General features: G+C 41.7%; 1 protein-coding gene across 1 annotated transcript; it reads left to right on the forward strand.

The window, feature by feature from the left end:
* The first annotated feature begins 250 nt into the window (after positions 1 to 250).
* On the forward strand, positions 251 to 12,000 carry LOC114447653 (collagen alpha-1(IX) chain). Its single transcript, XM_028424041.1, has 26 exons — positions 251 to 329; positions 1,147 to 1,270; positions 1,891 to 2,284; positions 2,363 to 2,440; positions 2,524 to 2,619; positions 2,709 to 2,762; positions 5,434 to 5,487; positions 5,556 to 5,609; positions 5,682 to 5,735; positions 5,865 to 5,918; positions 5,996 to 6,049; positions 6,127 to 6,180; positions 6,542 to 6,595; positions 6,680 to 6,724; positions 6,808 to 6,861; positions 6,948 to 7,001; positions 7,090 to 7,143; positions 7,288 to 7,359; positions 7,445 to 7,480; positions 8,234 to 8,278; positions 8,368 to 8,400; positions 9,068 to 9,214; positions 9,684 to 9,860; positions 10,559 to 10,649; positions 11,428 to 11,505; positions 11,792 to 12,000. The coding sequence occupies exons 1-26, from the start codon at positions 251 to 253 to the stop codon at positions 11,998 to 12,000; spliced, it is 2,298 nt and encodes a 765-aa protein (XP_028279842.1).
* Positions 12,001 to 14,303: the final 2,303 nt, after the last annotated feature.

Genomic DNA, 14,303 nt, shown 5'->3' on the forward strand with positions numbered 1-14,303 from the left:
ATTTGATTTACATGAACATTTTGGTGTTTATAAGATTTAACTTGACAGTAATTGTGGATTTGCATTACATTTTTTATTTTTTTTTCTCCTCTTTTTTTACCATTTATATACATAAGTGTGTAGTTTTGGAGGCAATTCAGAACCAACCTACTATAATATACCATTGAACAGTATGGAATCTTAGTTATTTATTGTCTTTATTTATTCTGACCCACAGGCACTTATAGCCCCTGACTTCAAAATATTAAAAATGCTACCTTCCAAAGATATGCTGGTGTTTGCAGCATTCGTCTCCCTCTTGGGATTGGCCCAGTGTCAAAAGTTGCAGAGTAAGTTTACATTTTTTTTATAACTACTTTTTAACGCATGAACCTGCTGAGGCTGTATGAATGTGTGCAGCTGTACTTGACATGTTATTAAGATTTCTTTGGAGAGACATTTTCTTCATGATATAAAAAGTGTTTATATAAAACCACACCGATGAAAGAAATGGCAGATTTTTTCACAGTAACTGTACAACAACTGAACAACCAACAGATGTCAGTGTTTGTCAGATGATGGCGCCTCACTTTGCTTTCATCGCTAATAGTATTTTCTGCTCTCGGTATGAACGCTGCAGTGTCAGAAGGTCATCCTGGGGTTAATCTGTGTACGTTAACCTTTGAAGTCCTGCAAACTGCATCTCCCTGCATCCATAAATCGACAGGCTAACACAATGTTTCTTTTTCTAGCTTTGGTTTTGCCTACAGATAAAGCTCTGAGCTACTCTCCGTCAATTTTAGGTTCACTTAAACACAGCATACATACAGTTTTTATCAGGTCACTCAGGTCATTAAATCTGAACCCTCCACCCGCTTTCCTGCACAGGTATGAACCTCACAGGAAAGACTGCAGCCATGCTGATCTCATTCAAACTTCAGCACAAAGCATCCAGTGTCTCAGAATTCAGGAGCTAAATCCACCCAAAAAAAAAAAATCTTAATGAGATTAACAGATTACCTCATTGTATCTGTGGAGATGTCATTATTAATGCAGCTGTTTAAGAAAAATCAGTGATATCAGCACTGATGTAAGATTAAGTAGTCCAGCGCTTCCTGATGTTGAATTGTTGTGATGTCAAACTAAGCTCGGTGTTTTTGCTGTGAGGTTTTGATCTCCTGGAGGAGTTCCGTGTGCCTGAGTCAAGAGGAGTGAGGAGAGTGGATGGCTCTCAGCCTGAGACAGCGGCCTACCGTGTCAACCCCTCCATCCATCTACAGAGAGCCATGAGGTACAGTACTACACCGCCTGAGAATCACTGAGCTCAATGACGCTGAAAAGTGATAAAAAATGTTGTGTGTTTTAACTGTCTACACGGCCAGGCTGATGCAGACATGTACCATGTACCATGCCATAGGTGACAGAGCACACCTGTGATCCAGTCACACCCTTTGGACACACTGAGTGTGGTCAGAGGTGAAACAAACAGGAGGCTTTCATGGCTGGTGTTGAGTTACTCTTTAAAGGGTAATTTAATACCATTCTGTGTTGCACCTGCAACACCACATCATGACACAAGGCCCAAGACTATAAAAAAGTTAAAGCACTATGCTGCTCATAAGGTGTTTGTTCTTATTAATAACACTTTACTATATAAATGTTCAACATAATGTTTAGCTACCAAACCAACAAAGTGTGAAATTAATTAAACATTAACTTGAACAAATGCGAGTAAACAGCTCCCTTCTCTTATGGGAATGCAAAATTTAAGCATGAACTTCACCAGTTCTTCATGATCTTATGAAATAAAACCCTCATGTCTCCACAGAAGCTTTTAATTGTTGTTTTGTGAAGAAACGTAGCTTCTGTTTAGAGTTATCCAGCCCCTTCAACCTCACTCTCGTGCAACAGTGATGTGTATCCAGATGGACTTCCCTCCGACTACTCCATCATTGCAACGTTCAAGATGCCCAAGGACACTGCCAAGAAGTCCTGGAACCTATGGCAGGTCAGCGACCCAGAGGGACGGGAACAGGTTGGCCTGCGCTTCCAAGGTGATACGCGCTCTTTAGACTTCTTTTACACTAGCCCCCATGGAAGCCAGATGCTGAGGACTTTCCCTGGTGTGGGAAAGCTGTTTGATGGGGAATGGCACAAGCTGGCTCTGAGTGTAAAGGGCAGCCGGGTGAAGCTGCTAATAGACTGTGAAGAGGTCAGAGCAGAGTCCATTGATGAGCCAAGGCCAATCATTCGGCAAGGTTACACCTCCATTGTCAAGCGGGCTGCAGGAGATCGCTCTGTGTCTGTAAGTTCTCATCAAAAGTAATACTTTAAGTTTGCTTGATATTTGATACTACTGATGTTTTGTCATGTGTCTTTCAAGGTGGACCTCCAGCAGATGGACGTGTCATGTGACCCAGAAAAGGCTTACTCAGAGGGCTGCTGTGAGCTCTCTAGTGTGGTGAGTCATCCATCCACCAGTAGTGCTTCAACCCCTCTTTTAGAGAGTATCAAACCTTAATGTTTCCTTGCTGTCTTTTGTAGTGTGGGGGGTATGCAGAGATCGGCCTAACAGCTGGGAGAGCATCTTGTAAATGTATGCATGGACAGCCTGGTGTTCAGGGGCCCCCAGGACCAAAGGTGAGTGTTTCCTGTGCAGGGAACTGACTCAACATACTGATAAGAAAAGTTGAATCTCTGTTGACGTATTGATGATTCCTCCTCTGCAGGGTCACAGGGGTCTTCCAGGAAAAGATGGAGACAAAGGGAGACAAGGCAACTGGGTAAAATATTCCTTCATTAATCATCCATGCTGCTTTCTACTTTAGCAGTGGCCTCATTGTCTCCAACAGCTTTGAAATGTTTAAATATGCATTGTAGTCAGGTACAAGTGGTCTTGATGGTAAGTGTGATAGACAGAACATTCCTCCAATCACCTGCCAAAGGCCTGGCAATATTCTTTCAATTAAAACCTAAAGTTGGTCATAAGGGTGGGGACAGATGTCTCAGTTCTCTTTTCACCACTACTCTTCCACACCAATACTTCATAACACATGCCTCACGTCCATGCAGTTATCAACCTTATATCATTTCATTTCAATGTGTTCAATGTATTTTCAGTGTGAGCAGCAGCATCCACTTCCTCTTGCTGCCCCAATAAAGAGTTAATCTGGCTTGTGGGTGAGTGCCATTGTAAAACTTTCACTCGCGAGACAGCAGTGAAGCTGTGGAAAATGGCAATAGAAGCACAACTGAGACACGACAGGATGGAAACAGATCTGGAAGCAGCAACGCTAAGCGATAGTAAACACAGGGTCTCCTTTCATGGTTTTAGAGCTCATGTCCGCTTTGTAAAAGATTTAGGAAGAATACAAGATAAACAAGAACCAATGCGGATGTGACAGTAAATGTGTTGTTGTAGTTCTGTAATAACCATTTGCATCTTAAAACACAGACAGGCTGGCTGTGTTTTGTTGGTTTAGACTATAGATTTAACTCACACTGGCTTCAGATCACAGGATTTCTAATGGTTTAGCTTTTCCATTTAAAAGAAACCGGCCAGATGTAATGAATCCCATGCACAGTTAAAACTAGGCAGTTGAGTAATACCCATACCCTCCAGGAGTCTGGTAATGAGTGGAATCCATCTGTTTAACCATTGTGTGAAATTAGTTTTGTTTTTAAAATGTTTATTTTTTTTATTTTGTGGGTGAGGAAGAGCAAGTGGAGAAAAAAAAAAAACGAGGAAAAAAGTATTTTGCTAAAAGAGCCAGTAACACATGCATCAGTGAATGAACAAATACTCTCACATTTATATCCTTCAGAGAGCCGCAGACGTGATTATTTCCACTTTAAATTTATGACTTGTTAATCTCTTTGATGCTTAGCAGTCTCTGTTGTTGGCACACATCTAAGAGTCTTTTTAAAACAGTCCGGAGAACATGTGTTTAAAGAAGGAGGATTTTTTATATATATACACATGTGATGCTTTGGCATTTAACATGTCCTTTGCACTCAACGATATCCCCCCAAACTGCCTCCGCAAACACATGCAGGCCTGTAGAGCGATGTACACCCAGAGCACATTTCCAGACCTGTACATGCTACATATTCATGTCTTGAATCGCAGCTGTAGCTCATCTGGGAGTAAACATCTGTCTTGTGTAACTAGGTTAGAGTTTTGACCTTCTGCCAGCTTGTGAATCACAGAGCCCCAACTTGTTTATCTCCTTCCCTGCTGGCATCTGAGGAGGGCATTTCCTGGCACCAATATGTGAACTGCCCATGTCGGGCAGTGGGTGGTCCTTTACTCATCTGAGCTATACGGCCTCAGAAACGTCGTAAAGTTCACGGTCATGCCTCTTGCCGTAATGTCAGCCATCTCTGAGGTTAACCTCTGCCCAGCTGACGCTGCTGTTAGGTGAGATGATCAAATAAACTGACAACACACAGAGGCATCCCGGCGTTGTTTAATATGTTTGTTGACTCACTGAAATGCAGCCAATTGGAAAATTCTACTACTGAGGAAGTCCGCATCTGTGCAAACAATACTGATCCATGTAGTTGTATTTATGACTTATGTTTCCTAAATCCTGTGTGTGTGTGTGTGTGTGTGTGTGTGTGTGTGTGTGTATTTTCCACTAAATGTGTCTAATGCTGTGCAGCTAAATTCAGAGCATGTTCACATTTTAACTGTCCTTATTATAACTGATAATTTCCACATCCTGCATCACAGGAATAATTAAATATATATATATATATATATATATATTATAAATATAATAGCAAAGCTACAGTATGTTAGTGTAGCACAAACCTGGATAGTTTGCTGCACATACACATAAACATACCATTAAAAAGAAATCTTTTGACACACTGGTACGGTAGTTTTTATCTTTAATAATAAGCTAAACTAGGAGTTTCCTCCCTTTTCCAGCCATTGTGCTAAGCTAAGCTAAGTTCAATGCCTCCAGGCATTTGGAGATTTGGACAAGTGTTGATATTGACATCAGATAAACACATCACACAAACCTTGAGTTTCTTGAGGACATTTCACCTCTCATCCCTAAGTTCATCCTTTAAATGACAAATAGATTGATGCTTAGAATTACACCAACCCATTGCAGGATTACTTGAGGTGGAGAAAAGGATGTGTTTGATATATTTTGGTCTGAGGCATGAGCGTGCATCTAAATCATGAAAGTAAATTTCATCTCTTTGCAGCAGAGACTTTAGAAAAGCAGAAGTGTGTTTAATTAAGGAACAAATTCTGTCATGTCTAAAAGGTTTCTCTGTCCACGTGTATCCTGTAGTTGCATGTCCCAGAAGTTATTAACTTTCACTGAGTGGAAAAAGTCTCTTCTACTTAAATCCTCTGTTTCTCACGATGGTCATTTCACAAACAAACAGCTGCTATGTGAACGATCTCATAATTAAGTCAATCTTGTTTTGCAGGGAATCCGAGGCAACACAGGAGACTATGGTGTGATTGGTGAGCCGGGCCTAAAGGTGAGATCTGTCTCTATGTGCTCCCACCAATGTTAAGCTTCAGTCTGACTCATTCTGAAAATCCTCAGGGTGAAGAAGGAATCAAAGGCGAGAAAGGGATGAGAGGATCCTGGGGCCAAGTGGTAACTGATCAGTCAGAGATATCATCGTCTTCAACCTGACATCCTTGTATTAATGAGATGTTGTGTTAACAGGGAGACAGAGGCCATAAGGGTCTTACAGGATTAAAAGGGGCCGCAGGCTTCAAGGTAAAGTCTTCTGCTGGGTGAAGGTTTTAATAGAACCCGTTTACAGGGCAGCCAGTTAATAAAGTTACAAGTTTGTTGTTGTGTAACTTTATAGATAATTTAATGTTGACATTTTGACTGTGATTAAAGGGAGTTCGGGGACCGCCTGGAGACATCGGAGAGACTGGGAAACTCGGAGAAGTTGTAAGTGAACCTTTCAGATGCTGCGGTAAGCCCTTTTGCAAGTCATTATGTAATTGCTAACATTTGGCCTCTTGCAGGGTCTTAAAGGTGACAGAGGATTTGAAGGAATTCCTGGGTTTCAAGGAGTTAAGGTATTTACGAATATTCCCAATATGTTTTTTTATTATTGTATTATAAAATCATAACTTTTTGTGCTTTTATTCTTTAGGGTGCAAAAGGGGCTGCTGGTGTGACAGGACGGCCTGGGCCCAGAGGAAAACAGGTGGGTTGTGGGAGTTCCCCAGTTCCATAATTCCGTTGTAAGACACTCTTGATTCTTTGTCCTCCACTTTCAAAATCCCCTCATGTGAGCATGATGGAGCAGTAAATCATTTTTAATGTGGTAAAACACTGGAATAGAACTATGTTTTTGGCTTATGTGCCGTCTCCATAAACAACATTAGTTCATGTGGCTGGATGTTGGCTGAGATCGGAACTATATCAACATAAGCTGGTGAGTCACTGAGAGAAGAGCCTGAACCGCAGTGATAACCTACTTTAACATACATGATGGGCGGCTCCATAGTTTTTGCTTGTGTGTTGCTTAGTGGATGTTGGGGGTGTAATTTATATGCATTTCACAGGGTATTGTGGGAGATCCTGGAGAGAGAGGGGCTGCAGGCGAGAAAGGGAAGCCAGTGAGTATCAGAATTGATCATGATTTACACCACATACACTAAATCTGTCAATCTTTAAGTGAACTTTTTATGTCTAAAAATTAGGGCATTCAAGGGCCTGTAGGCAGAGCTGGCATCATTGGAGTGAAGGTAATCCTTTGTGGACACACACCCAGTGCTCACTTTCACTAATACAATATGTCCATCTTATAATAATCATGGCATCTCTTCAGGGGATCATTGGAGATCCGGGTTTACCTGGCAGAGATGGTGATCCGGGAATAGAGGTATTATATACACTCCAGATAAGGATCTTTATCTTAGATTTTGCTCCTGTATCATCATTATACAGTAAATGATCTGCTCCTCCCAGGCTTATCAAGGACCGCAAGGCAACGGTGGGAAACCCGGACGAGGTGGAACGAAGGTAACTGATCTTGTTTGGTTTTGTGAATAAATGTAAAACTGAGTTCTTTTGGACAGATTAATTTCTGGCCATTTGTATCTTTTTACAGGGGGAGAAAGGCGTCCTGGGGCCAGCAGGAGAAATGGGCCCACAAGGCCAAACTGTACGTTGCATTTTCAGGCATTTCAATCACACTTACGCCAAGCACATAATACATTATGTTTGTAAAGTAGTTTGCCATCTTAAAGGGAAACGACAAAGAATAAAGCGGTCCTGAGGTTGGTTTAATGAATGTTTTATTCTCAAGGGCCCCAGAGGTTACAAGGGTTCTGCAGGGAAGCCAGGAAGACCTGGATTTATTGGCCCACCTGGACCTACTGTAAGTGGTCCAGATGAATTCTCTTAACTCCTACAAACACTAGTTCATTTTCTTTAAGCTATTAAAACATGTCATCGCTTTACAGGGACACGTGGGTGTGCCTGGAAAACCAGGGTCTAAGGTAATACATCCTCATCCATTACATGATATAAAATGGGGCAAAATTACAGTTTAATGGTACAATTACTGTGGCTATTCAGGAATTATGGCACAAAACACCACATAGAATTTAACGTTTGCAAAGTCTTTCCAAACCAAGATGAATTCCTGGTTTGGAAAGAAACCTTGTATTTAGATAACAACAAAATGAGACACAAAAAACATTACCAAAATGTCTGCTCTACTAATGTAACATGGATGTTATTAAGGTCTGGTGACCATACTGTCACTCAGAAAGATCCATCATGAGGAAGCACAATGAACAGCTCAATAATTCAGGCGCCCTTCAGGTCATGGTGGATCATCAGATCCTCTAAGTTCCCCATATGAACATGAGGTCACAACCAGAGCTAAATCTCCCTCAGAAAACACCTACACCACTGAAAAAGCTCTGAAGAAAAAAATCTTGTTTCACTATGTTCACTGGCTAGTTGCTAACTGTGTCTGCTGTTTGATGTTGAGAGGGTACCCTGTACAGTGGAGTCCTGAAGAGAGGGAATCATAACAGTAAAGCTGTGGCCCGGACAATTAAACAATGAGTTGAAACTCAATCTAAGGTTAAGCTGAAGAAAGCCGCTCTCGTCACTAAAAGTGACCTCTGTTCTCATTCTGTTCTCATTGTCATTTGATACACTGCTGATAGATGCTCCTGATCACCAGGGACTGAGCAGCACACCATGAGAAACGCTGTTAATTTTGCATTTGTCTGACACAGGGTGACACAGGAATCCAGGGAATCAGAGGAGTTAAAGGTGCACAGGTACTGTTTGGAATAATTCATCCTTTCCAAGTCGACATTACATCCTCCTCATTCATTATTCTTAACATCCATGTTGCTGTTTTCTAAAGGGAGAAAAAGGAGTAAAGGGTCCGAAAGGAAAGGTGAGTCGTGATTCCATCTGTGGATCCCATATACTGTATAAATGTAGTAACTATACAACATAGCACCGCTTATAAGTCTTATTATACCATGCTATCTTCAGCAGGTATCAGATGACTATAATGGCAGCTCTGTAGTAACAACAGACCTTATGTTAAAGAGCCTTCATCCCATCCCGTCCTCTGATATAACTTAAAGGCACGTTTTTTATGTGTCTTTGTGATGGTGTGATTCGTCCCAATATTCCTGATCACATCCTGAATAAACTAAAAACTCCATCAAATAACATTCCAAACATATTTAGAGCATCTGTAAATGTGATAAGAGCAGGAACGCCTACATCTGCACCAAAATGAGTCCTGCACATTTCTCAGAAGTTCTCTGCCAGCTTTGATTTTTGTTTTAAAACTTACATGAAATTTTCCACTCTGTTCTGAGCAGGGTTTATGCACTGCGCTTCGTTCCTTGCGTTTTCATATTGTATTATTTTCTATTGTCAGTCACTACATGACTCTGTTAGTAACTGTGTTTTAGTCTGACTATTAATGTGACATTAGAGGCATTTTAAGCAGTTACTGCTTTCCATAAAGTTTTGTCCGTGCTAAAGTGATTACATGTTGTGTTGTGCGATGAATCGTGTCCTGCTGATGCTGTTAACGTGCTCTGTAGGTCGGAGACAGGGGTAAGCAGGGTCCTCAGGGAGGCCGGGGGAAGCGCGGCTCTGCAGGCTCACCTGGACGTTCAGGTCCTGTCGGAGGCAAGGGGGTTCGAGGTGAAGGAGGACCGGATGGCTTTCAGGGGCCCCCAGGTCCACCAGTAAGTAAAATACAAGCCTCTGAATCTGCTTTTTGGCTCATGTTGTAAACATTACACTGGTTACAGTATAGAGAAGGGCTTTATGTAATGCAGATGAAAAGCACTGATCTGCAGTCTGTACTATAATCGGCACTTCATCTATCTGTGAATAACGATGCAGAAACAGCAGAGTAATCATTTGCTCCAGTAGTTACACTGACTGGCACACACGGTGTTTGGTAACAGCTTTGGTGTTGAGCACACATTTAAACAGCTTCTCATTAGTCTGTAGTTAGAAGTGACTCACAGCAAGAGTTTCATTTAGTGCAGCTATAAATCCATAATGAGTCTTAGGAAATATTGTTGGCTTTGTTTGCTGCACTTCCCAAGAAAGTCAGCCATTTCTTCAGCGTACCCTCTCCTGTAATATTCCATATTACATGAGTTGGGTGTCTTCCAGTGATGGATGTGGTAATGATTTCTCACACAGGGGCCGACCCTCGCTGCTCAGCACGTCATCGAGGTTTGTAAGAAAGTGGTCCTGGAGCAGATGTCCACCTTTGCTAACTCAGTGAAGAGGACGTGTGCAGCTGTTTGTCCTCTTTACGGGGACATTCCCATGGGTGCCCCCGGTCCCCCCGGACAGAAAGGACCCCCCGGACCTCCTGTGAGTTTCTTGTTCCACATTTACCAGCCTGCACTGTTTTGTTTACAAAAAGGGCCATGTATAACTGTCACCTCACCTCCGGCAGGCCTTTTAGTCAGACTGCCTGTACATTCTCCATACATTGTTCATTTTTTTTTCTTCCTGGCTGAGTAAAATGCAAACACATTGCAAGGGTCTGGACTGGACTAAGAGAGCTGAAGTATTTGGCAGAAAAGCTTGGAATGAAAACATTACAATTTTCCATGTCTCCATGAGGACAAATAAGGAGTCACAGACTAGACACTTGGTCTGTGTTGAATGGTTTTTGGAGAGTATCGAGGCTGTCCTTGGATTGGAAAGCCTTTTCCACATTATTATACAGTGTAGAATCGATTCATGTTCCTACAATTCCTAATCACAATGACTCTGAGGCTGATGATGGATCTTAAGGCCATGACTACATAAAAATGTTCTACTATATTACATTATGGTCAGTAAGCCCAATGTTGTGGCATTTAAAGCCAAAACAACTACACAGTGCTGTACAGTTGTAAAAGATCGGCTAAATAAATCTTCTCGGGCTTTTGAGGAGGTCAGAGGCAAATGGAATGTTTCTTCGTGTATTGCGAAGAACACCTGAACAGAAAAATAAATCATCCCAAAGTCATTAATCTACTGAAACCATTAATAGTGTATTTCCCGGTTGATGATGTTGTCAGGGGGAACCTGGTAATGATGGTGGTGATGGAGAAGTGGGTCCACCGGGATTCTATGGAGAAGCCGGAGAACCAGGCCAACAAGGAGAAACAGGTGTGAAAATCAAGACTATTCATGAAAACAGCAAAATTAAAACCAAAACTGTAATTCACCCAGGCTTGTTTTAGGAAGAACCGACAACGTAAAAATAAGACAGACCTTCTACTTAAACCTGCATGATTTAATATTTCTGGCCACTTTGAAGCAGAACAAGAAGCAGTAAATTAGTTTAGTTCTGCTGCCTTTTCACGGTCACAGCTCAGATTTTACCCACCGCGATCACTTTATTTTATTTTATTTTGAGTGCTACTTTGTGAAAAGTCTTCTTCAAAGTGAAGTTTGAATGGAAATCTGGACCGGTTGGAGGGACTAATAGTCATAATAGTCAATATGTAGCCATAAGAATCCTTTTTACTGGCTTTAGATCCGATCGTTTTCACACAGCCTTTTCTGGCACAGCTTATCCGATAAATTGAGCAACACTTCATCTCACAGTAACTGTCGATGCTAACTATGCTGCTCTCCTGTTTTTACAGTGTAGCTGACGCGACACATCAGAAACCAACCTTTTAGAGCCTGTTTATTGTGTTCTGTATGTGAAAAAAAAGTAAAAAAGGGAAAAAAAGTCACCGCAAACTGCTGAATCGTACATACCGTACAGCATCGTAAACATGCCAGCTTCTATGCCAGGTCAATCAAATCAAAGAATATTTACAAGGTGTCATTTAACAATGATCCCAGTAACACACTTCAATCAACATGAACGGCTCTGCTCTCATTCCTGCTGAGCCCCGGTGTGTGTGTGTGTGGTATGTTTTTGTCTGGCTTGCAGGTGACCGAGGAGAGAAAGGTGATAAAGGAGTCAAAGGTTACGGCCTTCCTGGTTTTTCTGGAGATCAGGGAGCTATGGGTAATTTCATCTTTCAATACTTCCTGATGTTAAATGAGGATGTTCACATCTGTGCCTATGCATCACTTTACAAACTGTGTTCTGCTGAGTCGGAGCTTTAAATCCCCAAGAACAGGGGGGAGGGAGGTGGGGGGGTGGGGGATTTACAGTAAGTAGAGTGTGTTATCTGCCAAAGAAATAAATTATTTTTCTCTGGAAATACTCTGTTCTTGGAATCTGTGAAAACAGCCTCACTCAGCTAACTGGACAGACTGAAGACTAAACAACATTTTTGCCTGCATCACAGGTCAGCGTGGACGCCCAGGCAGAGCCTTTAATGGCCAACCTGGGAAGCAGGGCGAGAGGGGACACGTAGGCCAACTTGGACTCAGGGGCCACCCAGGTCTCAGAGGGCCTCCAGGTGTGTGCATCACCTCCGGATGTGCTCCACTGAACTCCACCGGAGGGACACCCCCACGTCAGCCCCCACCGCGGAGATTGAGGAATCGTCCATAGAGGCAAAATTCACGCTGTGTGGACGATGAATTGAACACTGAGGATTGGTTTTGTTAATATGTGTTTATTCAAATAAATTGAAATCGTCATGTAAATATACAAAAGAAACCTTAACTAACCATCTGGTGATGAATTTAATACATTAATACATTCACACTTGCAATTATATTTGTATAAAAAGACATCTTCATTTGATAGTTTTATTTAAACTGATTTCACAAGTCAAATTGTTTTTAAACATTCATGTTCTTTATAATAAAAAAATCCCAAAACAACATTGGTGCTTGTTAAGAGAGCGTTGTTAAAAATGCAAGAACGAAGTGATGTTTGAAGGCCGTGAATAATGTGATAATGTTTGGGCCTTGAGCGATGAAGAACTAGAAATACTCTAAAATCCTCATTTAGCCTCCATGCATAGTACAACATATATTTAAAACTCACAGCTTTGGGGACTCCCTCTTCCTCCCTCTAAGCAGCACTACTGGACTGTGAAATGATTTTAACTCTGTGTCCAAATTCCACAGCATTCCATTCATTAGCACTGGAATGGCTGTAAAACATCGTAAATGAATCTCTGTGCCAAAAGGCTGCTTTTTTCTTCAGCATTGTCTGAAGGATTGAATCCACTTGCAGCAGCTGCATCTGCAGTTTTTTATGATATTTATGAGCCACCTTTAACCTTTCGAGCACTACTCGTCCCCGTTTCTCAGATTTTTTTTTAAATTGGGCAGCTTTTTGTCTGACATGTTGAAAGAAACAGTGACACCAGAGTTTCCCACATGGTGGCTCTTTATTCACTGTTACTTCACAGCAGTGTGTATCTGCTTTGAATCTCAGCCTGTGTGAACTTTCCAGCTGAAAAATCCTGCAGGCCAAGTGGAAAGGAGACTCTAAATTGCTTAAGGGTATGAGGTGCCATGTCTGTCTTTCTGCATCCAACGGGCTGACACCCTGCCTGCGCTTTGTGATCAATGTATGCTACATGGAAAGGCTCTAGTAATCTTATCCTGCGGCCCAGAAAGAAACGATTGTTTTCCACAGCTCATATTTGATGGACCAACACTTCTGACAGAAGAAACACACAGGCAGCCTCTGCGTGTGGCTCTTCTCTGCGTCTTTCCTGGCTGGCGTTTGTTTCCTCTGAGAAGCTTTCGTCGAGTGCAGGGCCGTCATCCTCCGCCCACTCTGTGACTGCAGCATCATCGTGTGCCATGGTTCTCTGTTCTGTTCCATCAAAGGATGCTTTCTCTGTCATGGAAACTATTGCTAATTCATGATTATCCTCTGAATTAGATTTCTGTGCTCAAACCACTTGCTTTATACGTGCTCACTATTTATCTCTGTGGCAAACCAGACAGGCGATCATGATAAATACAGCCTAATGCATGTGTGCTGATTAAAATGACCCGGCTGAACTTCAAAGTGATGGCACCAAATCAGAGGTTGTTAGAGTGAGGTTTTAAGTTATCCTCAGGCACTTATTTCAAAAGTTTCAGTGCAACTGCCAGGAACTGTAAGTGTAGCTGATATAAGTCAGAAGCCAAATGTGTTATTTATTTATTTATTTTTAACCACATTCACCCATAACGCAGTGCTTTTAGTGGTTTTACAAACCGAAAGTACATTTGTTTTAATTATCTGCTCACTGATGTTACAGATTATTGGTCAACTTTTGTACAAAAAGATGTTCTCTGATGAGGGACAAAGAGGGCAGCGCATTTTATTCATTTAGTCTGTGGGACCATATCATGGGAATAATTAGCAGTTATGAGTAGCCAAATACAAAAGATGCTTTTAACTCATTTTGTGTGTTTGATCCAGCTTGTTCTCACATGGTCGCCTAAAGGCGAAGTTATAATCAAAAAGAAGCTACAAAGTTCGTTTTCAAACTCTGTTAGCATCCTGCCTCGGAACAGGGGTCACATTGTTTGGTACAGCATACATTTAAATGCTCTACGTACCCAGGGAAACACATGTTTTATGTGCTATGGATGGTAGCATTAAGCCCAGAGACAGAGGTTTGTTCCATCAGAGCCATTTTTCACTGCACTTTCATTTTCGGTCATTGTTTGGTCAGGTTCAGGTTTGGTTTGAGGAAACACTTTTATAATAAACATGTGTGCAATCTTCTCACATCTGCAACAAGCTTGTCCAGCATTTTCTGTAGAAGATGCTGTGGATGATTTAACATGCACTTCTTCACAGATAGATAGATAGACAGATACTTTATTGATCCCTAGGGGAAATTTAGGATGATGCAACCACACGAGGGTGCACGCATGTGTGCTTTACATAACATGATT

The sequence above is a fragment of the Parambassis ranga genome, chromosome 15, assembly GCF_900634625.1.
Source record: "Parambassis ranga chromosome 15, fParRan2.1, whole genome shotgun sequence".
Lineage (NCBI taxonomy): Eukaryota > Metazoa > Chordata > Actinopteri > Ambassidae > Parambassis > Parambassis ranga.